Source organism: Psittacula echo (assembly GCF_963264785.1).
Source record: "Psittacula echo genome assembly, chromosome: Z".
NCBI lineage: Eukaryota > Metazoa > Chordata > Aves > Psittaciformes > Psittacidae > Psittacula > Psittacula echo.
The window spans coordinates 64,798,574-64,825,486 of record NC_137742.1 but is presented as its reverse complement, the minus strand read 5'-3'; the positions used below and the strand labels follow the sequence as shown (position 1 = coordinate 64,825,486).

The window sequence follows — 26,913 nt, the reverse complement described above, 5'->3', positions numbered from 1 at the left end:
CCACTAGACCAGATTGCTTCAAAGCCCCATCCAACTTGGTCTTGAACGCCGCCATGGATGGGGTATGAATGATGTAGTGATGAATGATGATCAGTCTGGACTGTTTGCCTGGGGGAGCAAGGATGGTCAAATACTGGAATATTAACTCTGGTACACTAATTGCAGCTCCCTTTTCATTTCAGATATTTCCTGTATGGTCCTATATGAGTCTTAAGATCAGGACCTGTATGTCTCAGGCACTGCAATTCTGCCTTAAAGCTGATAAAATTGTTTTTTCATGTATATCCCCAGAGAGTGATAATTGAGTGCACAGATTTGAAGTACACCTAGTATATAAAAACTCAAACCCTATTATTAACCACTTCTTTCTTCTCTGACCCTCCTCCACCCATCCCTCCAGCCCCGCTAAGAAAGGGGTTCTGTCTTGATTTTTGGAGGAGTGGTGCAGATACCCAGTTCCTGAGGCTTAAAAGTTGGGAGTTTCTCTCTGTGAACTTACATACTGACATCCTGCTTGTGTCTGTGTCTGTGCTCTTGCACCTCTTGGTTCTTGATAGGTAGCATGGAGAACCCGTTTTGTGTGCTGACTCTTGTTAACCTCCTGATACGTTATTTTCTCTGATTAGCTGTACTGGCTTCCCTTTCCACTTCAGAGCACAAAAAGTCACATGCTATTTCACCTACATATTGCTCTTTTCCTCCTCCCACATAATTTACTTTTTATAACCATATTATAATCTCTGGGGTACTATGCAGAATTAATTTCTTACTCATTGTCACATGCTTCAGACAGTTTTTGCTTTGTATTTCTTCTTGCTTTCTAATGGAGATGATTCTGAAGATATGATGATACTGCTGAAGTTCATTGAAGACAAGTAGTGCTGTCTTTGTTACAAGACCAGCTGATTCTCCCTTACCAGCCTTACTTGAATAGGTAGTTTTTGAGGCTTGCAATGCTACTTAAATGACAATGCCTTTCATAGATTTTTATAAACTGACTTACAGTGGTGTCCTGCAAAAAACCTCAGGAATTTCTGTGTACATTCACTGAAGACTTTAAAGGCATTAGTTGTTCCTCTGGTACCATTGTCAAATGTAGAAGCCAACAGGAAGGAAGAAGAGAGTGTACAAGTTAGGGGACTGTAACTGTAAAAGTAGTAATTTAAAAAAAAAAAATAAAAATTCCGATAGTAAAATTTTCAAAAATAACCTGTATATGTGGACAGTGAACTGTTGATGTTCTTTACATATATAAGGTTCAAATTGGGATGACTGTAGTATATTTGTGCCAAGTGCTTGAAGAAATTTTGCTAGAATATGTATGTTAAATTTTGGTAAACAATTCAAGACATCTTTGGTTCTAATAGACATCAGCCTTTTAGAAAGCTAACCTTATGCTGGGCTGCATCAAAAGGAGCGTGACCAGGAGGTTGAAGGTCATGCTGCCCCTTTACTCTGCTGTTCTGAGACCCCACTTGAAGTACTGTGTACAGTTCTGGTGTCCTCAACATAAGAAGGACGTGGAGCTATTGGAGGATGATAAGGAGGTTGGAGCACCTCCTGTATGAAGATAGGCTGATAAAGTTGGGTCTGTTCAGCCTGGAGAAGAGAAGGCTGCATGGAGATCTCATAGCAGCCTTCCAGTATCTGAAGGGGGCCTACAAGGATGCATAGGACAAGAGGTAATGGGCTTAAACTTAAACAGAGGAGATTTATATTAGAATTTAATAAGAAATTCTTTACTGTGTGGGTGGTGAGGGACTGACACAGGCTGCCCAAGGAAATTGTGGTTGCACCATCCCTGGCAGTGTTCAAGGCCAGGTTGAATGGGGCTTGAGCAACTTGGTCTACTGGAAGGTGTTCCTGCCTGTGGCAGGGAGATTGGAACTAGATAATCTTAAGGTCCTTTCTAACCCTAAGTGCTTTATGATTAGAGACTTAATGATTAAAGCATTGGAAAATATTCCTGATGTATTGCTCTATCAGTTTTTCATTGATTACTTTAGTGGGTGTCTTTTTCCTACCCTTTTAGGAGCTGAAGGAGAACCAACAACTTTAGAGGTGCTGGAAAGAGAACGCGGTAGCTGGGCAATGGGCCTTTTTTGAAATTTCAGTAAATTTTGGAGATGAGTGGGAGTTAGTAACTTGAAATATCTGGAAATACGTATTTGTTGTGAAAAATCTTAATAATTATTGTAATTTAGTGTTTCTGTGCATTGAAGGTATCCTGAATTAGCAGCTGTGTGCAGAAATCCCAATACTCTAATTTTGTATCCTGGAGCTGAAGCAACCAATTTGGAAGAAATTGTTGTGGTGTCTTCTAGTCTGTCTGTTATGATCATCATCGATGGAACATGGAGTCAGGCTAAAGATATATTTTACAAAAATTCTCTCTTCCGGCTTCCCAAGCAGGTGAGTTATAATGTATATAATAAAAATTTTGTTTAACAGATGCTTACTTTCTGATCAGCCAGAAGGAAGTGGTATGTGAGGATGAACATAAGGGAAATCTTTTTTTACCTTCTCAGCTGTAACCAGCTGACAAGAAAAACTTGAAGAATTAAATAAAACAACCTATAGGACTGTGAGAAAAATGACTGCAAATATTGGGGGGAAGGAGGATTCAGTTTGTCACTTGAAATTTGATTTTGTTTCTTTTGAGGTAATGCATCTAACTTTACAGTGAATCATTGGTTTGCAAAATTGAAAACTGGTTTCTGTAGAAAATTTTTGCCTGTTGCCTAAGACATTAGAACATATGTGATCACATAATCATTTCCTGTTCCCCTGCCCCTCCATATAAGTATTTTGGATTGCAGTAGTAGGAACACTGAAAGTAGAATTTTGTAGCCTCTTATGAAGGTGTCACATTCTTTCTCACATGTTTGGTCTCCACCATACTAAAATCTTTATGACTTTTGGCAAGTGTTCCTTAGAACTTAAGCAAAACAATAGTGGCCATGTGTGGATTGGGGGTTTTGTTGGATTGTTTTTATTTGTCTTCCCTGCCTTACGAATATCAACAGCTGAAGTACTTAAGGTGTGGCTGTACAATTATTACAGCTATCCTTACTGGAACAAAAATACCCTAGATTGTAATACAATGTTGAAAATATTAGTGGACATAGGTTCCTGTTCCTGCATTGTCAATGGTATGACACTACTTTTCAAGGAATTTTTTAGTGGATAATTGCATGGCTTTGGCTCAGGAGTCTTGAATGTAAGTTTTGATGGTAAAACTTTGTCTTGTGTGACTCAGTTGCTGTTACTGATCAAGATGTAATTAAATCAGACTCACTTACATCTATGTCCTGTAAACTCACAAGACAGCATTTTGTTATGTACTGCAGTGGTGTGTCTGAGTTAAATGCTCAAATTGCAGGTTTTCTAGGAAAGGCTGTTATTTTGCACACTGCAGTTTTCACACACAGTGATGTAGCTGTGTTGTGCATCATTCATAACTTCTAAATCCAGAAGTTGTAAAAGTTACTGGTTGGATTCTTTGAGTCTTTGAAAGGAAACATAACTTTTTGTTTTTGTGATTTTGTCATATGCTTGTCAGTGGAGCATGGAAAAACTGGTTGAACCATTACATTTCTTCTGTGGCTAGAAATTGTGTGATATACCATAAGCTTGAATTTGTTTGGAAGTCACATGCTGACTAAATTTTAGCGCTGCCATTGCTTTAGGTTTCCTTTTGTGTTGGTTCTTGCAATGAAATTCTTGATTTTGTTCCTGACCAGTTCCCCTGTGGTCAGACTGGAGGGGAGCTGGGGTATGGCATAGAGCACAGCTCCTGGAGGAGTGAAGGGCCTCTGGCCATTTTTGAAAAAAAGATGTGCACGTCTATGAACTGTCAAATGCAGTGAAAACAGCTCTTGTGTAAGTTTCTGTCTTAACTCCAGTCTTTGTTCTAGTTTATAACTAGTTTGCAGTTCCTCATTTATTGTGCTTTTTAAACTTCTGGGGACTGCAGGCTCTTAGTGTGGATTCACAAATTTGTAAGTGTTCTGGAATATTTGTTTCCATCAGTTAGCTTGATTTGACTGTCCAAAGTCACAGATAGGAGCAGTTTGCTATGGATCACAATGGGGCAGAAATTTGATGTGATCACTTCAGTTGCTGTAGATGATGTGATGCCTGTGAGGTATTTCTACCCAAATACTGTTATAATAGTTTGTCTTAGAGTGAAGTTTTTCAAACCATATAAAAAATACTGCCCACTGGGTGGTATAAACAAGGATTTAGTTTCTTATTTCGTAAGTATTTCTGTAAGACCAACTGTAGTTTGTTGACAAAGCTGCCATTTTCATTAAGGGGAATTATTGAGCCTGTTGTAGAAGATGTATTAGTATCAAGAGCTTTGCTAACAGAAAAAATTCTCTTCACCATTGGATCAACTTTTGGTCAGTGAAAAGATGACTGCGTCTTCATGAGGGGAGAGAAGGTGACAATTTGAAAACGTAAAAACCAAAGCCTTTATGACTATGATGTCAGAATAGTTTAAATAGAGTACTGTTAGTCAACATGTTGCTAATTCAAAAAAAGAGCTACTATAAGTCTTATATATCCCCTTGCTTTAGGGGATGCAACCTGCTTTATATCAAATCTGGGAGTTGTTTTTAGGCTTTTACTATAGTATAGCAATTAGGTTATATTGGTGTAAGTGAAACGGAAGAGTAGATTCTGTTTTAGTCAAATTACTTTAGTCTTCAGAGGAAGATGGTGAAACAGATGGAATTTACATCAAGGAATTTATGGGATTCATTTCAGTGTATTTCAATTTAACTGCAACTTTATGAATAGACTTTACAGAATTTATTTCGCTACAATCTATTTCAAATTCTGCACAACATTTATTGCATGCTGAGGCGCTGACCACAGATACACGACTTGCCTTTGTGTGTGAGAAAGTGTTTCCATTCATAATCTCTTTAGTGGAGCCCTATCAAATTTGCCAGCAGAAGTAAAAAACCATAAATTCTGTAAAATGGTTATTCTGAATTGCAGTGTTAGAAAAAGCAGAAAAAAACACTTTTTTCTAATTTGTTCATTTGGAGGGAAGGGTAGATAAAGAAAACAAATTAGTTATCATTCTTATGTCTTCCTTTTAAAACTATTTATCTAAGTATTCCTGTTCTTTTGCTACTTCGGGTTTGGTGGTTTTGTTTTGTGTGTGTGTGTATGTGTGTGTTTTTGGTGTGGGTTTTCTTTTTCCCCCTTCCTGGGAGAAACAGATTTATATCTTCAAAGATAAGATACAGTGGTTTCAGCTAAACTCCAGCCCACTATCCACAGCAGCCATTTTCAATTAATTTGTACTGTGATTATTGTTCCTCTCTTGGCAATTAACTTGGGGAGTAGCTTAGGTGTTCTAGATGGCATTTTCCTGTCACTTTCCTTCTCTTGTGTGCTCACTGCCAACAGAACTTCCTCTCAGTGGGTTTGTGTAAAGTATCTCTGCAAAACCTATGCACACAGAAGTGTATTGATCGTTTTCTAAAAGTGTTTTTTTTTTTTTTCCCCAGTCATTTTAAAACTGACTTAAATTATTTAACTCTATTGTGTCTAATTCAACTTTGTTTGATGTTCATAATACCCTCCTCTGTAAAGCTGAAACCTGATAATTTTTTTTAGTTGTTGGGTTTTTTTTGTTTATTTTCTGCTGACAGTCTTCAATGATGGATTTTGATTTTTGGAAGGTCAGTTATTTGAGTATATTACAGATGAGTAGTGCTTTATGGCATTTAACTACGTGTGCCTGCCCACAGTCAGTGATTTTGGCAGATCAAATCAGATCAGTAGGAGCATTGTGATATGAGAGAGCACTGTGTGTAGATATATAAACCGTTTTGTTATCTGTCTCTTCTACTTAGCATCATCTTCAATTTCTGGGCTGTTACTCAGATTACTGTTATTTGCTAGTGCTATGGTAGGACCTGTTTCTTATCCTGTATTATAAACTATAAATTTTGATTTTTCTCTAATCAGTTCTAAACATGTAAGCTAAATATAGATTTTAATGACCTGCAGAAATAAAAATAGCTGAACCTGAAGGAAATTGACACTATTTCTTTTCTCTCTCTTTTTAAATGAAGAAACCCTTTACTGTGGTACTGGATATTTTTCACTGACAAGTAGAAGAATGAAAAGAGAGATAGTTGATCCAGTTTTGTCCAATAGTTGAGAAGTTCTTTCAGGTGAAAACTGCAGTGTTCCAAAGAGCAAAATGTTACATATTCATATGTAAATTCAGGGGCATAAAAAGGATCTGTATTTTGCGTAGAACTAAAATATATGTTGTAGCCTGCGAAGCATATCACTGAGTAAATAACATACAGAAAATTAATAATGCTTCAGGATAAGTTCCTCTCTTAACCGTCTGTATTATAAATAAATTAATTTGGTCACAGTGACGTAATTAGAACATCACCTGATGTGCTTGTCAGACAAGAAACATATCTATGAAAAAAATACACCCTGCTGACCTACTAGTCATCAAATTTTGCCTCACTGATTTCTGGTTGCAGCAAGTGTCTGAAAGGCCAGACTCTGGTCTATACATTATCATTATGAAAGAGCTCAATGTTGAAAACAAATTCGTTAAAGTTCTTTTATTTTCAAAACCCAGATGGTTTCAACATTTGGGGTTGTTTTGTTTCTTTTTTCTTTTTTCCTTGTCATAAGTATGTAATGTCATATTAGGCCTTTTGGGTTATGTAAGTGATTTGATCTTATGGCAAGAATCCATAGGAGAAATTTTAAAATTCATAAAAAATAATTCCTCAGAGCAGAGGTCCACATAAGCTCTGAAAACTCTGAAAAAAACCCCTCTAATACTCAGCCTCACCATACATTTAAAAACTTCCTGTGATCCTTTCAGACTTTTCCTTACATTTTATAATTAATTTCTTTAGTTCTCCATGTGGGACTGCTTCTTCATGCTGTTTTGTTTTTCATTTACATGGGACCCTCTGCAAAAGTCTGCTGAACCAGAATCATAGAATCATTGAATGGCTCAGGTTGGAAGGGACCTCAAAAGATCATCTGGTGAAGTCATTTGTGGGAAAGGAAGCCTAGATGAGATTATTTAACACTTTGCCCAGTCACATCTTGAAAACCTGAAGTGATGGGGACTCCACCACTTTACTGGGGAGGTTGTTCCAGCAATTGATTGTCCTCACTGTGAAAAACCTTAGGTTGAGGTAAAACCCTTCCCAATGCAACTTGTACCTGTTGCCCCTTGTCCTCTCCATGTGATTCCTTGTGAGGAGAGAGCTTCCATCCTCTTTGTAGCCGGACTTTAAGTACTGGAATACTGTGATGAGGTCCCACTGAACATTCATTCTCTTTTCCAGGGAGAAAAGACATGAAACATTGCACTGCTGGGTGAGATAATATTCAAATATTAAAGATGATATTGCACCTTGATATTGCACCCTTCAAGTCTGAAGAGACTCCAGTGTTTAATTCCATTTTCAAGTGTTGACACTTTGAGTCTAAAATTGTATCTGCATTACACTTGAGAAGGTTGTTTTCCTGATTATGGGTATGTCCTTGAGACAGTTTTGAAGCAATCAGTTTACCCCCTAGTATGACTTACATAAATAACAATAGTAATCTTATGACAGCAGTGTGTGGTTACAGCATGTGCTGTGTAAGTGTGGCTATGATCTGGTAAACAGTGGCATAAGCCAATGCTGTTAAGTACTAACTGAACTGAACCCAGCTACATAAATTCTCCATATGAGCATTCAGGTCTGATCATCTACTGAAAGTTAAAGGGATATGGACTAACTACCTCTGAATTTTGGCATTTTTACCTGCCTAAATTTTCTTGGGCCTTGTAGTGGAGTGTAGAATGCGATTAGTATCTCTGAGGCTGTTATAAAGTTTGCTTTATTAAAATAATGGGCAGAAAAAAATGAGGGTAATTTGATATACAAATGATTCTTTTAAAATTCTGAAATCCTGCCTAATGCAAAATAGAACTGGAAAAGACTTTTTTGAAGGGGTAGGATGAGTAAAAATAATGTAGTGAAAGTAAAGTAAGATAATATGCCAAGAAACTCTTGGAAAGGAGAGCAGTAGTAGTGGCAATGCTGCACAAAACGTTCTTTGCTTTTTGAGATAGTACCATTAAATGGTGATAGAAATGAGCTTCAGTATACAAAACTGAAATATTAAACATGTGCTGGATATTCTCATCATTCCCACTGTGCTTAATAATATACTTGTCCCTACACATCGGTCTGGATACCTAGTTTCTTCTTAAACAATGATAGAGCATAATAGCATTTCTTCATTAAAAGACTAGGAATTGCTTTTAAAGGGTGAAATGATACTAATGAGAAAATGGTAGGCAGAGGGAATGTTACAGTTTTACATGCTTATAGTTGGTATTCTGAAAAAGTCTTGCTAGAATTAATGTTCTTTTTAAGACTTCTTTCATTTTTGATTTTGTGTGAAATATTTTTTTCCAATGCATTTGTAATTTCATAAGAAATATAGATATTTAATAAGTATTAAAAAATGCAGTAAACCCCAGTTTATTACTCTACATTTACTTTACCATTATTTTAGATTTCACTAGGATATTAAAATGTATTTGTGCACTACCGGAAATGGAAAAACATTTGCTGTTTCTAACAAATCTACTTTTACTGTAGGTGGTTATTAGAATCATAGAATCATTGAATGATTTATGTTGGATTACTCCAGAAATACTAGGCATAAATCACATCTATGTGTGATTTTGTAGAAGCTTAACAGTTTTCTGGATTTTTAAGTGTTTTGTTTTGTACAAACTTTTATAGATGTAGGAGCAAAGGTAAGCGTGGCAATGTTAATCTGGAGCCCTCTGTACATGAACATGGATAAAAACATCTGGTTTGTCACTGAGGAGGGTCACGGACTTTCTGTCTGAGCAACTTACGAGGCAGTAATGCAAAGGATCATACCCTACGCTCTTGGGGAAAAAAATATGAGTAGACAGCAGGAATATCAAAAACATTTCAAACGGGTTTGTTTCTTTGTGCATACTTCAGTTCTGTATTGCATGGATCACAGCCTTTAACAGTTGCAGCTACAGCCTGTCTGAATTAACGTTCTGCACTTCATATATGATCTTTTTTTAAAAAAGGAAAAGAATATTTTGCTGTCCTGCCCTTCTTTTTATTGGAATTGCATTGCAACTCTCATTTGGAAGGGTTTAAATTGTTAGTAAAAATGAAAAATACAGCAGTTCCTGAAGTATTAAGTTGATAAGTGTATTAGAATAATTTTAAAAAATATGATGCATAGTTGGTTGTTACTAAATATACCAGACCTAAAATCAATATTTGATTTGATTTTAATTTTATATGCTGGTTGGTACTTGCTATAATTCAGATCACATGGAGCTGTTTTAATTACATTGTTGGAGTTCTCAAATGCAGAAATAGCTTCCTGCAGGACAAAAGAAAGTTTTCCCATGTTGCAGTGGGACCTTCTGGCTTTAGTCTCTTAGATTAAGTCCGAAGGTTATGTTTAGTGATTTGAGTGTTGTTTGAGCTTTGCTTGTGCTGTCCTGGTGGTCCAGTGCTACAACAGAATTTGTGCTGTTACTACAGGCAGTCATCTACAAGACGGGTAGCGCTCATCGAAGACACCAGTTGAACATGGAGCAGTGCAAAGGCTGTGCTAAAGTGCTGTGTACATAGCTGTGTATTAAACTAAGTTTGGTTGCTTTGTGCTGAAATGAACTAGGTACTTGTGCAGTCTACTGTAACTTCCAAACAGTTAAAATTAGCAGTCAGGTTGTAAAAGAATATAATAAAATTTCATGTAAGCAAACACCAGCACTCTTACAGATTGAATTTTGTTTACCCTTGTGACTGTGTTATGTTTCATCTTTCTCCTTCAGCTAGACATGAGGGCCAACACTGTAGGGTTTTTCTGGCTTTTTCCTGTTGCTATATTATTTCCTATTTTCCTACATTACACTGCATATTTAAATACTCTGTGTTTTTTTTTATCTGAATAGAGTTTTTCCGTTATGTTTTGAAACTTCAGGTTGATAATGCAGTTTTGCAAGATTAAAATGAGAAGAATGCATTATATTTGAAATTTAAGAAGGCAGATTTTCATCCCAGAAAGAGAATGAGGTGGATATGACAATATCTGAAGAAAGAGGGTATTAAAGGAAAAGAGGATGTGATTGCTGCAGGCAGTATCTGTAAATGAAAAATAAATTATTACAACTAAAATTCTTCCACAAATGGTGGTTTGAGCTTTTAATCTGTGTTCTGCTGGTAGAATAGAGCTATTTTCATAATTAAGAGATTAGCAATTCTTAATTGCAAGATAGACTACAAAGACACTATAGATTGGAGGCAATAGAAGATCCCATTTAATTGTGTTGCTTCACAGCGCCACTGATTTTGGGTTTTGCAAATTGCTATTTTGAATGATTTTAAAGATATTGTAGGATATTTTTAATAAACTTTGTTGTTTGAAATTAGTATTAAAATCTAAAGATCTTCAATCAAAAGCTCTTTTAATCAACAGTTCAGACAGCAGAGCTTTTCGCTTTAAAAAGAATCTTTGAAGAAATTTCAGTTGAGCTGTTCCAGAAAGTCCCAGAGGAAACGTATTTAAGAATCTTAACATATTTAACTTAATCAGAAAGATTTAAATTTATGTCTTGATCAAGAATCATTGTCTGGAATTTTTAGTAAGCATGAGCTTTGACAAACTTACAGCATAAATGTATGAGATGCATGGCTTAAGGTGACTTTTATAGTTTTTAATATGATTATATTGATTATGTCTTGTACTCCATGAGCTGGCACCCTCTAGAGAAGCACACTATCCCAGGGTGTGTTGCACAGCCACAACTGAGGAGTAAGCTGCAAGTGTTAGTGTGTGGCTTTCTTGCAGCAGATGTTGTGGTTTGCAAAGGTGATACAGAAAAAATATTCTGTTAACTTGGAGCAGTGGATACAGTTAGTTCAGAGGGAAGAAGGAGCCGGTTTGCACATCAGGCATGCTTGGCACAGTTAGGCTGGTGGTGTATTGCGTGAAGAAATCCCAGATCACTGTGGGTGAAGCTGCTTCTGTTTATGTGAAGATAAGTGTAGCATAGTGGGAACAGATGGCTAAAAAAAACACATTTGCCCTTCTACTTCTTCAGCACCAGAAAAAGGCTGAAAAAAAATTTAACCTAGTGATTAGACAATCCCAGGTACTTACTGTCTTACTGGAAGTAGGTAATACAGGAATCAGTTTTATTTATGTATAAGTGTTTCTGGGCTGCTGTTGTAAATCCAAGCATCTGCTATCTAAATCCTGAATAGATACTTCTGTCACCGGATACCTTGTTTTCATTTTTGAAACAGCCAGTGAAAATCTCCTTGCAGACATTACGCTGTATAGTTGTAGAAAAAAAAAAATGAATTATCCATCTCTTAAAAGTGTTGAAAAGTGCTACCTGCTTGATTTGGAGAATTGGGATGGGAATTTATGTATTGATATTCACATATCAAAAATAATTCGATCTGAATATACAATTATATATTGGGTATATATCTGTGAAAACTGTGAGTATTTCTCTGTGATTTTAAGCTGACGTCAATCTAGCTAACAGTGAAGAGAAATAATTTCAGACAGGAAAGAGGTGTAAAGTGTAGTTCACTTTTAAGTATTTTGCTTTTTCTTCCTGTGTTGTTATGCATAACATTTATACCTAATAATATGTAATTCCTTGATACTTTGTAGTCACAGAGTCAATGTCTAACTGTCTTGGTTTAAGCCAGTTGGCAAGTCAGCCACGCAGTTTCTACTCACCGCCACCCCCCCCCCCCCCCCCGTTGGATGGGGAGGAGAATCAAAAAATGTAACTCCCACAGGTTGAGATAAGAACAGTCCAGTAATTAAGGTATAACACAAATCACTACTGCTGCCACCAATAGTAATAATGATAACAGAAATAACAAGGGAGGAGAATATGATACCACCCGCCGAACAAGCCCGACTGAGCAGAGCATGCCCTTCCGGGTAACTCCCAGTTACATCCTGGGCATGACGTGCTGTGGCATGGAATACCTCTTTGGCTAGTTTGGGTCAGGTGTCCTGTCCCTGCTTCGTCCCAGCTTCCCCTCCTCCCTAGCAGAGCATGAGACTCACAAAGTCCTTGATCAGACTAAACATTCTGACCAGCAACTGAAAACATCGGTTTTATGAGTACTGTCCCCAGGCCAAAGGTAAAAAACACAGTGCTGCACCAGCTACTAAGAAGGAGAAAAAGTGACTGCTGCTGCTGAATCCAGGCTACTCACAAAAGCACAGTAAGTTTTCATAGAGTATTTCAGTTGTAATGTTACTGTTTACACAGTATATATACCTTTTTGCTTCTGGCTTAATTCACTGCAAGTCTGAATGGTGTGCCTGCTTGTGCATGAGTAGGCATGGTTTGAGGCTGGGGTAGCTTCATATTCACTTTGACTCTGTAATTCTTTGTTGATGCACTCCTCTGCTACTTGATGAGCATAATAATGTCAGTAGCATAATGCCAACAAATCATCTCATCTATTTATACATTAATCACAGCACTGCTCTTATTCAAATATTCAACTCAATTTCCTTTCCCATCATGCCTTCACAATTTCTGACAAAAATTTTGTTTTCTTTATACTTCCCTTGTTATATGAAAATTGGTATAATCAGCTATAATCTGGTTTCTTACAGAAAATTTTTAAGCCTTAAGGTTTACCATTCAATTCAGCTTGCACTGTATGCTTAAGTCTGCTTGACTAGTATGAACATTTGCTTATTGTTTTAAGAGTTGAAAATTATTTGTGTATTTCTTTGCCTGCAAGAGAGGTGAGAGTACCAAACGCTGACTAGAGAATATATGGCACCCAGAAATGACAAGCATGTATGTATACAGACTTTGATTGTTTTTCAGATGTTTTAGCAAATTCTGATCACAATATTTTTAGTGAATATTTAGAGATTTTGAAGGCTAGTGTTTCTGTTCAGTGTTGAGATCATCTGTTTGCAGTAACCCTAGGGGAAGAGCAACCTTTAAAAGTTATTTTAGCTGATGCAAAGCAGGTTCTCTCTATAAGCATTTGTAATGAGGGCCATGTAATTTAAAATCATACTTATTATTTTGTTGATCTATGCACCTGTTAATTCTTAGCAGACAAATAAAATATCTGTGTCAGAAAAGGTGCTAATGTCATATGTACTCGACATCATGATGTGTATATAAGGACATGCAGCCCCTTCTAAGGAAGTAAGCTATGCTTTAAACTTCCAGGACACTTGATGCAAAGGAATTTCTTGAAAGAAGCCCACAGAATTTATGTTCAGAGAATCATCAATTTTCTGAGCACAGTCATGCCTCATTGCCATCTCACCCAGTCAATAGCAAAGACTTAGTGTGGGCATGAAGAAGTCTGAACATCTCCACAGGCTAAGGTTATCATAGTCCCAACATGTTATTGGCTGTGTTTCTGCTTATTCTTCCACATACCTAGAGATGCTGCAGTAATAACTGTGTGTAATAAATTAATGGAAAAGATGCTAAAGAATAAAATTAGAAGATCCATAGATAAATATGTTATTAGCCCAATACTGCTGTTGAAAACAGATGGCATGTCTCACAAGTTACCTGAAGCTCTTTACTCACCTGCTTCATGACTCCTTCAGAAGCAATCTGACTGAAGCAGTGTGCAGAGGCCTCTTTTGGCCCCAGTGAATCCATGCTGTTCAGCATATTCTGAATTAATACAAAGAAGGGTTTACTGGTCAAGTGATAACTTAATGTCCTAATGAAATTTTGTTTGCAACGATAATGAGAAGGGCCAGCTGTGGAGTGTTTTAGAAAGGCTATGAAGCTCGGTAACTGGACATTAACATAGTACAATTATTGAAAGGGATGAGTTGCATATGAGAAACAGCAAAGTGGAGTATTCTTTAGTTTGTAAAGACAATTGGTTCAGCATAATAAAGATTTATGAAGGTATGAGTGACACACAATGGGTAAATATGGACCAATCATTGACTGTCCTTTGCAACACATGAAATAAAAGACATCAAAAGAAATAAGTAGTGAGAAATTAAGATGAGAAAATGGTAGTTCTTCACACATGTATCAGAGCAGTTGAAATTTGCATATTTTTTGAAGTTTGGAAAGTAACTGAGCAAAATAAGGCAAGAAAAATCCATCAAGGATTAAACTATTGTTAAATGCCAAGGGATCACTTTCAGCTTTTGGGATCCCTGAGTTGTCTGAGGCTAGAAAAACATTCAGAGGAAGTATTTTACATATATATATTTTATTATAGGCTTCTTCTGTTTATATTGTTTTTTTCCCATTAGCAACGTATGTAAACCTACTTTGCAAATTAAGTAGTCTGTTGCGCCATCCCTCCCCCAAAAGAGAAAGTAGAAAATATAAATAGAATAAAAGATGAAATAATGTGGGGGACAGTGACACTGAGGAGATTGACACTGAGGCTCTGAAACTTGCTGGACCCAGAAGTGGGTGGTGTTAGTGTAAATGAGAAATAACAATTGATGGTGGCATGGTTTAGTGTGAGGAGTCCCTGCCCATGGCAGGGGAGTTGGAACTAGATGATCTTAAGGTCCTTTCCAACCCTAACTATTCTATGATTCTATGGTGAGAACAAGACACCTTTCAAGAGAGAGGAGGATAAGAAGTAATTTTTCCAAGAGCCTCCAATTGCATCATTTTGCCATGCTAGTGCAACTACTGTTGGCTCCTTCAGTACTAAAACTTGTTAAAACTGACACTCTATTGTCTTTTTTTGTTTGTTTGTTTTCTAGAGTTATTTTCTGCACAGTACGGCTGAATTCTGTTCTGCAAATTTACTACCTACAACTTCTGTCTTCCTTCTATTTTATTGTTGCCTTTATGTGTGTTGGTATAAACTAGTTTTAAGAAGACAGAAAACAGACAGTGTTTTGCTCTTTTTTGTTTCCTTTCTGTACACCTCCTGCTAACTTAACCAGGCTTTCTTTTTGTTTAAAATTCTGAATGATCTTTTGTGTTACTTAGTCTCGTGTCTTTTTTTTTTATTCTGACTACTGGACTATCTGACTTAGAAAGTCACTTCTGCAATTTTGCGATTCTGTACTTGATCACACCCCTCATCTTATTTTCGATTTCCACCCCAGTACAAGCTATGCTTCTCCAGTTGTCCCCATATCACTCTATTTTTAGAGTAACTGTTTCTTTTATTAAGGTCTTTTATCTTCAGCTTATAAGAAAGCTGGAGCAAACTTTTTTGACCTCACCACCTGAAAATTCATTTTATAGAAACAATTTTGTTGCAGATTCTTCCATGAAAGTTCTGCTATTGATAAAGGCACTTTGCAGCCACTTTCTGGTGGAGTGGTGGTTCTACCGGGTTCATTATGAAAAAGGAGATGACTATGCGTGCTTTATTTTTAGAAGCAGAATTTTAAAGTTAGCTCTCAGAATTTAAGAAGAAAAATTAGGACCAGAGTTTGCTTCTCTTACTTATATGGCAAATCAGTTGCATTTATTTAAATGTTGAGTTTACTTAGTATTTTACTGTGCAGATAAAGGATGGCGGAATTGGTCCTTAATTTAAAAATTTCATTCCATCGTTTTTCTCGTATCACTGAGCAGATACTAAATGTTCATGTAAGAAACTGCTCAATAGGTAGGTAGTGGCTTTCTTGCAGTCCTTAAGCCTGTGAACTTGGATGTTTGATAGTAATTTTTCCATTTACTTAAAAAGGTATTCTCAATTAAGGGCAGAACCAAGTATCTAATTTTTTGTACAATTTTGTACATTATCTCTGTACAGTTTGGACTTTATGTACACACAAGGCAGTATTTCAAATTCAGGACCAGATTTGAAAATGTTAAATTGGCATGTCCCTGAGCGTTACCATTGTGGATCACATACTGTCTGCTTTAAAGTTGCTTCACCAATGACACGTGGAATGCTTCTTTACTACAAATAAAAAAATAAAATAAAAAAAAAATTAGTTTGGAGGTCCAGGGCAGAAATCCTAGTTTTTTACCCCTTTTGAAGTTAATTAGAAGTGAGATTTAAATTAGTTGACATTCTGTTAAGTAATAGTGATCAAATGTGATTATAGATGAACTTCATACAGGCCTCTCAACATGCAGTCTTTCTAAACTTACTTCCATGACATGAAATGTAGCACCCTGTCCAACGTTTATTTGAATGTGAGTTCATTCCTGCTCAGCAATAAATCCCACCTGTTTGTATTTTACTGCCTTGGGCACTAGTTTGAAGTCTTCTACAATGTATACAAAAATTTCTCTTGCAAATCCTGAAATACTTTTTTTTTTTTTTTTTTTTTTTTTGTGGTGAGTCATGAATTCAGAGGCAGTAAGAGCTCCTACTGTGTTATGCCAGAGGCAATGGGAGAACATGTGATTAACTCCTGAATCCCAAGACAAAATTCTTGTTACCTAAAGCCAGGGGAACAGTTCTTACTTTGCTTATGAGTTTCCAGAGATTGCTTTCTGTCCAAAGAGAGACAGTGTCGCTTCATAGATCGGGAAAAAAGAATTATGCAGAATGTAAGGGACTTACTTTCTATATTAAAAAAAAACAAGGTCAAAAGTATCAAGGGAGTTGATAAAATGGATTAAAGAATTTTGTAAATCTCGTGCTTAATCCATCTGACAGTTCATACATGTGTCAGTTTAGTTGTTTGCAATTAGTTAAGCATTTGTATTTTTATAGTAGCAATTATTATAGTTAAATATACACATAACTGTGAGTGAAACAGGTAAACTTGGAGTTGAAATGCTGAAGTCCCTTGGACAAGAAGTGCTTATAGCTCTGAAAAAAGGAGTGGGTATCTTCTAGTATCTTCTTTCTTTAGTTAATATTGGGAAGTATGGGGAATTTTATTTTTATTGCAGCACATTTTTGTAAGTCCTGATAGATGCATATGGGAGCAAAAGCAAAACACTTTTTATTCGATAGCCTGTGGTTGTCTAGAAAGTTTTGTTGTCTTGGAAAAGTAATTTCAACTTTTCTTAATACAGATTTATTCATTAGAACACAGAACCATCCTACTAATAAAAGGGATTTTTGATAATTTAATCTCAGAAAAATAAAATGGATTTTAAAATAGTTGCCAACTTTGTTTCAGTGACCCTGATATGAACTGCAGGGGGATTGCCATGGATTTATTTTTAAGTAACTGTTCTACATATACATAAAAGTTTTATTTTAATTTGTTTTTAATTATGCCATTTAAATAACTAACATAAAGCTGAAGAGGAATAAAATCTTCTCCATTGTACATTCTAGTAAAACAGAGCCATGTGTGCTTTGCAAAATTGTTAAGCTGAGAATTAGTTAGGAGACAGTGATTCTTCCAAGTATTGTGGGGAATACTGTGTAGTCATATTTTCTAATGCAAAGCTGGACCTTCTGTGCTGTTCTTGATGGTCTCCAGATGGCAGAATTGCTGTCATTCTTTTGGTGCTATGTTCTGTGGCTAACTTAAGGAAAGTTAAGACAAATTTCCTTCAAAATAGCCATTAAGAGTGAGCTGGAGCCACGCTGTTAGCTAATGCCATTAAACAAGTTTTGAGAAAACAGCTGCAGGAAGCTGAAGCCTGCTGTGCTGTTTCATTACTGCTGGGAATGTATGGGCAGGCTTCTCTTATTTGTAGCATTATTTATTAGCTTTTCAGGTTTAAATACTATCCTGCTACACCAGAGGTATTCCTCTTTTACACAGGTCTGAATTCCTTCTTTCTCTCTAGTTATAGAACCACAGACTGGTTTGGGTTGGAAGGGACCTAGAGCTTATCTAGTTCCAACCGTGTGCCACAGGCAGGGACACCTTCCACTAGACCAGGTTGCTCAAAGCCCTGCCCGACCTGGCCTTAAATGTTTCCAGGGATGGGGCATCCACAACTTCTCTGGGCAGCCTGTTCCAGTGCCTCGCCTACCCTCATAGTGAAGGATAGATAACTTCTTGTTTCTGAGTGAAGTACTGTAACTGGAGTGGTCTGATCTGTCTGTGTTGTTTACTCAGCATCCCAGCTGTTGGGGTACCCATTTGGGACAGTAGCTTCCCAGCTCTCTGGCAGTGTCCTCCTTTCCTCCACTGCCTGGGCAGCAGGTTCAGACATGGGCACCTCAGAACTGCTGGTTCCCTTAGAGCTGAGCCCTTGCTAGTGCCCTCCTATTCCAACACAGTGCTAGTTGGACTCCCCAGCTCTGCTAAGCGGTCCTGGACTTCCTGTAGTGATGGTCCAGGATGCAGACCTACCAGGGCATGCACTTGAAGCAGGTCTATTGTGGAGCTGTCTGAAATAGTGTGTCAGGGCCAGGGGCAGCAGGGCATATCCTCCCATCAAGGTCTGCCCTGCTGTCCCTGCTACCAAAACACTGGCAATTAAGGGTAAATGCACAAATTCTAGGTCTTCTCTCTGTGCTGAGAGTTCACCTTGTGTAGATTCCAAGACAAACTCAGAAAGGCTCAGGGAGCAGCACAGTGGTGTCCCTCTCTCCAGTGGGTGAAGTGGGAAGGTGCTCCAGGCTGCCAGCGTAGGAATGACTGAGGAGACGTGTAATAGGTAGTGAGCTGTGGGGAATAAGGTTTTCCCTTTCAGATAGATTGTTCCAAATGGCTGGGCCTGACTGCATGGAATAGTCTGCAGGTTGCTCTCAAATAATACCAGGTTTTTAGGCCCATGCACATATTCTCTTCTCTGTACCAAGCAAGATAAGTTTAGGGACTCCCTGTTGCTGGAAATGCTCTTTTGCTGAAGTGCTTTCAACTCATTTAAACAAAACAAAAAGCAAAACCCTGAGGTTTTTATGATGTCTTCCCATGAATGATGAGCTGTTAGCTCAGGCATCCTAACCAGATTCTTCCTGGAGTAATTAAACATTCTCTTAAATTAAATTTCCCTCATTTTTCCAATTGAATTAAGTGTTCTTTGTTACACGGTTTTATGGGCTTGAAATGAACTGTTAAATGAACTAGAAAAAAATGTGGCCTACTAGTAGGTGAGGTAAATGCTACCATATGCTTTTTTAAAAAAAAAAAAACAACAAAAAAACCCAGCAAGTTACCCCTATTTATATGAGATCTTAGGAATTTTGCTGTAAAATGCACCATTATAAAGCTATTAAAATAGGTTGTACTGTTGCAGGTAAACATAATGGTTTTGAGCCAAGACCTTCCGGGCTATTTGCTTATGAACTAATTTGTGACAGTAAGCTTCAGAGTTTCAAGGTACCACACAATTATTCAGCACTGTATTTATAACAGGTTCCTTTCTGCTAAGTGTATTTTCTCCTTTCTGACTGACCGTTGTGTAACATTCTTACTTCATGCATAAGAGGGGCACAACTAAACATTCTCCAATTAGCAGACAATATAACCAGGTTGTTAAGAACACTTATCAGTAATTTGTAATACCATAGTACTCAAAAATACTTTATTGTCTTCATTGGAAAAGGAAAGTTTACAAAAGATGTTGCCAATGACAGGAAGCTGTGGTCTTTGACCTCATAAACTGGTTAATTAAAAGTGTTCCTACCAGTTTATAGTTAATGTGCTGTCTGCTTAAAAGGCTCTAGAAATCTGCAGTGTCAAGGTTATATGCTTTCTTGAGCTCCAGTCAATGAAAGAGAATTTTAGCAATGTCAGGGGCAAAATTTTCTTACTCTTCGCTTCCAGCAGTTCAACTTGCAGCAGTGCCAGAATTATCGATACAAGATTGTCAGCATGCATAGCTGAGCAGAAGCTGAAATTAATTCTGTTACTTTTCCAGTTAATACACAAACTGTAATGGGTACAGATGTGTGTAAAGTTACATTGATGTGCTTTCAACTAAAGTGTTTTTTGTTGTCTAGTCCTCTGGTATGTTTAGATAATAAAACTTTATCTGGAGATTTGCTGTTTTCAAGCCTAGAGGATTAAAGAAGGTGTAGTAGTCTATTTCTGAAAACATGTCTGAAAAATAGAAGATTTTCTTTGCTGGGGCAGACAGCTGTTCTAAAATGCAGTCTGCCATTTAGTTAAATTCCTTCTAGATAGAATCATAGAATCATAGGATAGTTAGGGTTGGAAAGGACCTTAAGATCATCTAGTTCCAACCCCCCTGCCATGGGCAGGGACACCTCACACTAAACCATGCCACCCAAGGCCTCATCCAACCTGGCCTTGAACACCGCCAAGGATGGAGCATTCACAACCTCCCTGGGCAACCCATTCCAGTGCCTCACCACCCTCACAGTAAAGAATTTCTTCCTTATATCCAATCTAAACTTTCCCTGTTTAAGTTTTAACCTGTTACCCCTTGTCCTGTCACTACAGTCCCTGATGAATAGTTCCTCCCCAGCATCCTTGTAGGCCCCCTTCAGATACTGGAAGGCTGCTATGAGGTCTCCATGCAGCCTTCTCTTCTCCAGGCTGAACAGCCCCAACTTTCTCAGCCTGTCTTCATATGGGAGGTGCTCCAGTCCCTGATCATCCTCGTGGCCCTCCTCTGGACTTGTTCCAACAGTTCCATGTCCTTTTTATGTTGAGGACACCAGAACTGCATACAATACTCCAAGTGAGGTCTCACGAGAGCAGAGTAGAGGGGCAGGATCACCTTCTTCAACCTGCTGGTCACACTCCTTTTGATGCAGCCCAGGATACTGTTGGCTTTCTGGGCTGCAAGCGCACACTGAAGCCAGCTCATGTTAAGTTTCTCATCAACTGACGCCCCCAAGTCCGTCTCCACAGGGCTGCTCTGAATCTCTTCATTGCCCAACCTGTAGCTGTGCCTGGGATGGCTGTGACCCAGGTGCAGGACCTTGCACTTGGCGTGGTTAAACTTCATAAGGTTGGCATCAGCCCACCTCACAAGCGTGTCGAGGTCCCTCTGGATGGCATCCCTTCCATCCAGTGTATCAACTGAACCACACAGCTTGGTGTCATCGGCAAACTTGCTGAGGGTGCACTCAATCCCACTGTCCATGTCACCGACAAAGATGTTGAACAAGACCGGTCCCAACACCAATCCCTGAGGGACACCACTCGTTACTGGTCTCCAGCTGGACATTGAGCCATTGACCACAATTCTTTGTCCCTAATGAAGAGTCCCTCCTCAGCATCCTTGTAGGCCCCCTTCAGATACTGGAAGGCTATGAGGTCTCCACGCAGCCTTCTCTTCTCCAGGTTGAACAGTTTATATCCCTCTTCACCAGCTGGGCAAGCCCATGACCGAAGACACTCTTCCCTTTCTCTGAGAGGTGGACGCCACCAGCCTCCAGCAGACCAGGTTTCTCAAAGTGAGTTCCATGGTCTGTGTAGCCAAACCTGTGGATGTGGCACAAGGTCCTGCAACCATCTGTTGATTTCCCAGATTCAACTGACCCTTTCAAACCCCTTCCTTTTGACTGGGAGGATTGATGAAAAGAATACCTGTGCTCCGGAGTCCTTGACAGCAGCTCCTAGGGCTCTGTAATCCTTCTTGATCGTCCTTACATTGCTTCTGGCCATATCTGGGGCACCCATGTGAACCAACAGTAATGCATAATAGTCAGTGGGCTGTACGAGTTAGTCTTTTGGCGACGTCTTTGATGTGAGCCCCTTGTAGGCAGCACACCTCTAGAGAGCACATCAGGCCAGCAAATGGATGCTTCACTACGTCTTGAAAGTGAGTCACCTACAGCTATTCCCCATGACCTTTTCCTTGTTTAGCTTGTTTTTATCTGTGGTGCAGAGTAGGCTGCAGTACTTAACCTATTCTTCATCTGCTGTGGTTGATCTTTCATCATTTTCCTGCAGAGCAGCGAATCAGTTCTGCAAGGCCACCTCTGGCTTTGGAGGGAGTCTCTTTCTCTTACAGGTCCTAGCCATTGCAAGCTTCCATTCCCCTATGCTATTGCCCCCCCTTTCTTCTATGTGTGCTGCTGGGGGAGTTTTTGGTTACTTGGCTGCAAGCTGTGGCTGCACTGTAAGCTGTGCCTGGAACCGCAGTGTCCAGCTGCTTCTCAGCCTCATTGATGCTTTGTAGCCTCGCTGTCTCCTACAGCTCAGCCACCCACTGCAGGAGGTCCTCTACCTGGGCACACCTTTTCCAAGCAGCTCTGCTTATCCCTGCTCCAGGAGAAAGGTCTGGGCACCTCCTGCAGCCCCAGGTTTGCACTGCATTCTCTCCTTGCAGCAGCTTTGTCTGGGTGAAAGCATCTGCCGCTGCCAGTGTAGACAGTGCACCTCCTCCACTGGAGCTGCAACCTTAGCTCCCCTATGAGTGCCTACCATTTTACCTTGAGGGTCAGGTAAGACATGTGTACCTACCTGTGCAGACAACCTTGTGCAGTCTCTCCTTCAAAGAGGCACCTGCTCGTTAGAGGAGAAATTGAAGAAACGTATCCATGCTACTGTCTGAACATAAAGACATGTAATCAACAGAGAATAATGAACCACCACCACCAAATTTCACACAGATTATGACGCTAAAGGAACTGTTGTGTCCGATCTTGTAACCGGAAGTTCAGTGAGTTTCTTATTACACACCAGCTTTTTTAATTCCTCAGGGTTTAGCATATAGCCTGACAAGTCATAGAATCATAGAATAGTTAGGGTTGGAAAGGACCTTAAGATCATCTAGTTCCAACCTCCCTGCCATGGGCAGGGACACCTCACACTAAACCATGCCACTCAAGGCCTCATCCAACCTGGCCTTGAAGTAAAAAACTTTTTCTAGTATAGTTTGTGCTCACAGACATGAGTGTAATACACTCATGTAATGCAACTGTTGGAACAACTTGAGACAGGATTACATTTAGTGTAAAAACATAAATAGAAAAACATCTGCATACAAAAAACACCCAGAACAAAAGAGCAGGCAAAATATCAAGAGTCACTATTGTCATCTGGCTGTATCTTAGTTTATTCCTTTTCTGATGTTTACTCTCTGAAGTATTTTTATAAAATCTCCTTGTCAGTGAGCTGAGAAGGTGCAGAGGAAAATTATGTTCTTTCATCTTCCACAGATATGGGACTTAGGCAAATGAATATATGAGGACCAAATAAAAAGTAGTGCCAGGTAGTAAATGCATTTTATTACAGTTCCTATTATACTCCCATTTGACTTTCTGTTTTCCTGTCTGTGTTTTCATTTGTCACAATTCCAGTTTTCACGAATGCAAGAGAACCTAGGTAAATGGACAATGTCCAGTTTAATTCTGCAAAGGAAAGAGGGAAGGTGCTGTATAAAGAGTGCAGGGTAGGCAGGAGGCAAATCAGAACCCAGGGTGACAAAGGCAGCCATCAGAGGTTGCAGTGGGGAAAGCTGTAGTAACATAGGTCCCAGGATGTGGTATGCATTCAACCATGCATCCTTATACTAATGGAAGAAAAATACCTTGCTTTCACTGACTTGTTCTATAAATGGTTTTTATCTGTATGTGTGTGACAGTGGTGATTTTACTAATAATGCCACAGGAGAGCCTGGTTACCTGTAGGCTGTAGAAGTCTTTCTTTGTGAGTTATGTTCATGTTTTTAAATTGTGTAATTTTTGATATAGTAAGACAAATTGAGTTCATTAAGTAAGCAGTTTCATATCTTCTGCTGTATGATGACCTGAAGGATAAAGATTCTCATAAAAATCTATTAAATATTCTGAAATGTTTTATGTGTTCATGTTTTAACTGCTGTCTCATTACAACTAAAACATTAAAAATGAAATAATATTATGAACCCTGAAAACCAAATTTTTTTCATGCTAGGACTGGTAGAAATTGCTGTTTAAGAAGACTGAGATCAGAGGGAGAGAGCTGGGAATTATTTTGGGTCAAGACTTTGTGCACAGTTGAGATATGATGCTGAGCAATCAACAGGAGTCTTTCCTTCTGACATTTACGTTAATTTGAATGACATTGGTCTGCTTTGACATTTTCCTGGTCATAAGTATGTATTTATTACTTCTCAATACAGTGACATTTTCGTTGTGACTGAAAGGTCTCAGGTAACTTACCAGATGTCTGAAGTGTATGCATTTTTCACTTTTTGGTGGAAACTTTGCTTTTAAGTTATTTCTTTGCCTTTTCTTTCATGATTATTCTCAAACTCTTTGCCAAATATCTGAATATCCCGGTGCTAGAACGATTAAGGAGCAATTGATACAAAGGTTTTGCATCATTGTATCCGTGCTGAAGTACTCATGGGATATGAATACTTTGTAAAAAGGCAACTAGAAATATTTTTCATTTTGATTGACCTTGCTTTAAAATAGCTAGATTAATTGAAAGCTTTTTCCTTCTTTTAATCTTTCTTGACGTGTTCCCTTGTGCCTCTGCCAAAGTTCTTCTGTGGCACTTCTTCCTTTTCCATATCTAAGGAAGTGCTTACTACTATTCACATATAACAAAAAAAAAAAAAATAAAAAATAAAAAAAAAAATCGGAGAAAGCAGAAGTAATTAGTGGATTCCAAAGAACAATGTCATTCTGTTGATGCTACTTTTTGACAGTGAGGTATTTAATTTTCCTTTTCAGTTTTCTGATATTTGCTGGTAATTAAAGTTAAATGTCTGTGACAATACATGTAATTAAATTTTCTTCCTTCATTTCATGACCCCATTCTCTAGATCTGTATTCTGCTCACTGACTGAATTTACTTGCAGCACTTTCCTATTGTATTAATTATTAAAAGAATAGTGCTGCATAAAATATTGATCTGCTGCCTGACATTCATTTTTTAAATGTAAGCAGAGTAAGAGAAATATTACCAGAAGTGATTTCTGGATTTTTCTTTCTCTAAATACAATAGACTACAATGCATGAAAATTAGCTAAAAATGTATAGTCATTTCATGAATTGTCAGCTATGCCCTCTACAACTTGCACTTAAATACAATTATTTTCACATAACATAATGGCAGTATTAAGATATTTTATTCCTTAGTTATAGGCAAAATCCTGCAGTTTCAGAACCTGAGACCTTAACCAGACCGTATTTCAATTATTTGTGAAAAATATGTAGTCCAAATGTGACTAGATCAGTAATATCTTCTGTTATATCTTAGCTTTTTACCCCCTTACAATTTCACTGTTAGCTCTTTTTTTTTGTGTAATTTTTTTTTAAGCTCAATTTTTGTGTCATCTGGGTCAGCCTCAGGCTGCCTTCTTTTACAAGAATTTGAACTATTATATTTAGATTAGAACGACAGCTTGTTTGCACTTGGACTTTATTTCAGTTATTCGTTGTAACTGAAGACCATACTATTTTTCTTTCTTTAAGGATATCAAGGGCATCTGGTTTTCTTTTTTTTTTTTTTTTTTTGGTAGTTCTGCTTGTGCTTGTAAATATTCATACAAGAAACACAGGGGAAATAGTGAAGGGAATGTTGATTCTCTTTTATCCCTATATGTAAGAGAGATTGTCATAATTCTTGTTTGCTTTTTTCTACTTACTATATCCATAGCTTTTTTAGATACACATCGCAAAAAAATAATCAGAAAGAAGATTCTCTTCTTATCTCCAGTAACAGCACTTACCATTTCTGATACTGTCTCCAGCTTCTCCAGCATCCCTTCTTCCACCTTTCGAAGTGCTTGACTGTACTGGGTAAATATCATCATACTGATAGAGACCTTCGAGCTCAAAGAAGGAAGGTAGGCAGCTTGCCTAAAGCTGCGCTCTGATATAGTGAGCTCAGTTTATTTTCTGATATCAAGTTCAATGTCTTGTCTTCCAGGGAAGCAGAAGACATGCATAAAAACTTTCTTCAGTCTCTTTGCAGCACTGGAGGCTGATACTTATCTGTCACTGTCAGCAGCCTGGTCTTGATGTCTTAGAAAATGCCATTTTAAATAACTTTTACAGATGAAGATTTTCATTAATGTAAAAGTTTGTGTTGCTTATCTAGTAAGTTACTTAGTTTCTACAGAAACTAAGCAACACAGCAATACTGAAGAGATTGGTTACTGAAGTGTAGGCCAGAATATATTGTTTTCTGGTTTGGAACAAAAAAAAAAAAAAGATATTCTCAGGTTTATTTTCTAAACTTCTTTTGGGGCAAATACGTACTGCATATTATACATTTTCTATGCATGGTGTAAGTAATGACAAACATTGGGGGAAATTATTTGAAATTCGGCGATTCCATAATTTTACTCCTTCCACATTATATGTAACATTAAGGATTTAGAGTATGCAGATGGGCATAAGCATCTGAAATAACTTTCAAAAACACTGCTTACTTTGGTGATACTTCTAAACTTATGAAAGTCTGCAGGTGTTGCTGATACTGTATTTGACAGTCTAAAGAGTTGGCAATTTTATTTGATTTTGCAAGATCTGACAAGTGCTAAACCGTTGCATTCTCTCAGCATCTTTGAGAAGATGCTGAAAATTTGAGTTCTGACAAAAGTGCAATGACAGATTCCTGTTGAAAACACTTCAGAAATGACTGTATAAGCAGAAGGGCCTGATGTAAATAGTTTTATAAAACAAATGAAGTGTTAAGGAGGCCACTGCAAAATATTCTATGTTTTGTGTAGATCTTTGATTTCATAGTACATTAAAGAAATGTATAGCCTAAGGAATTATTATGTAGTTGTTGGACTTTCTCAAAACAATCTGCATATGTGGTTCTAAATGTTTTGAATTACCAGGTTCTCCTGCAAGAGAAATTGTACTTTGGAAAATGAATTTAACCGTAACTTCATATAGTATCATATCTAAAGATAATTAATATAAACATATAGATTAGATTACAGATACATTAAGAAAAGTTGAGGTATCTGTTTTGGTTGCTGTTTTTTAAATTTAGTAGGTATTTAGCCTGCAATTCTTTTAACTAGTTAATAAATGCAAGTGTCATGGTTATGTATCAAATTCGCCAGTCTTTGCACAAGCTAAATTA

General features: G+C 37.8%; 1 protein-coding gene across 1 annotated transcript in view; it reads left to right on the top strand.

Annotated features, from left to right (window-relative positions):
• The window catches only part of DTWD2 (DTW domain containing 2), a gene marked incomplete at its 5' end in the record, with an annotated part of 94,441 nt that overhangs the window by 51,984 nt on the left and 15,544 nt on the right, over positions 1 to 26,913 (top strand). The window contains one exon of the mRNA XM_080638335.1: positions 2,223 to 2,412. Within this exon, the coding sequence (XP_080494461.1) occupies positions 2,223 to 2,412 (190 nt within the window). The remainder of the gene's footprint in view (positions 1 to 2,222; positions 2,413 to 26,913) is intronic.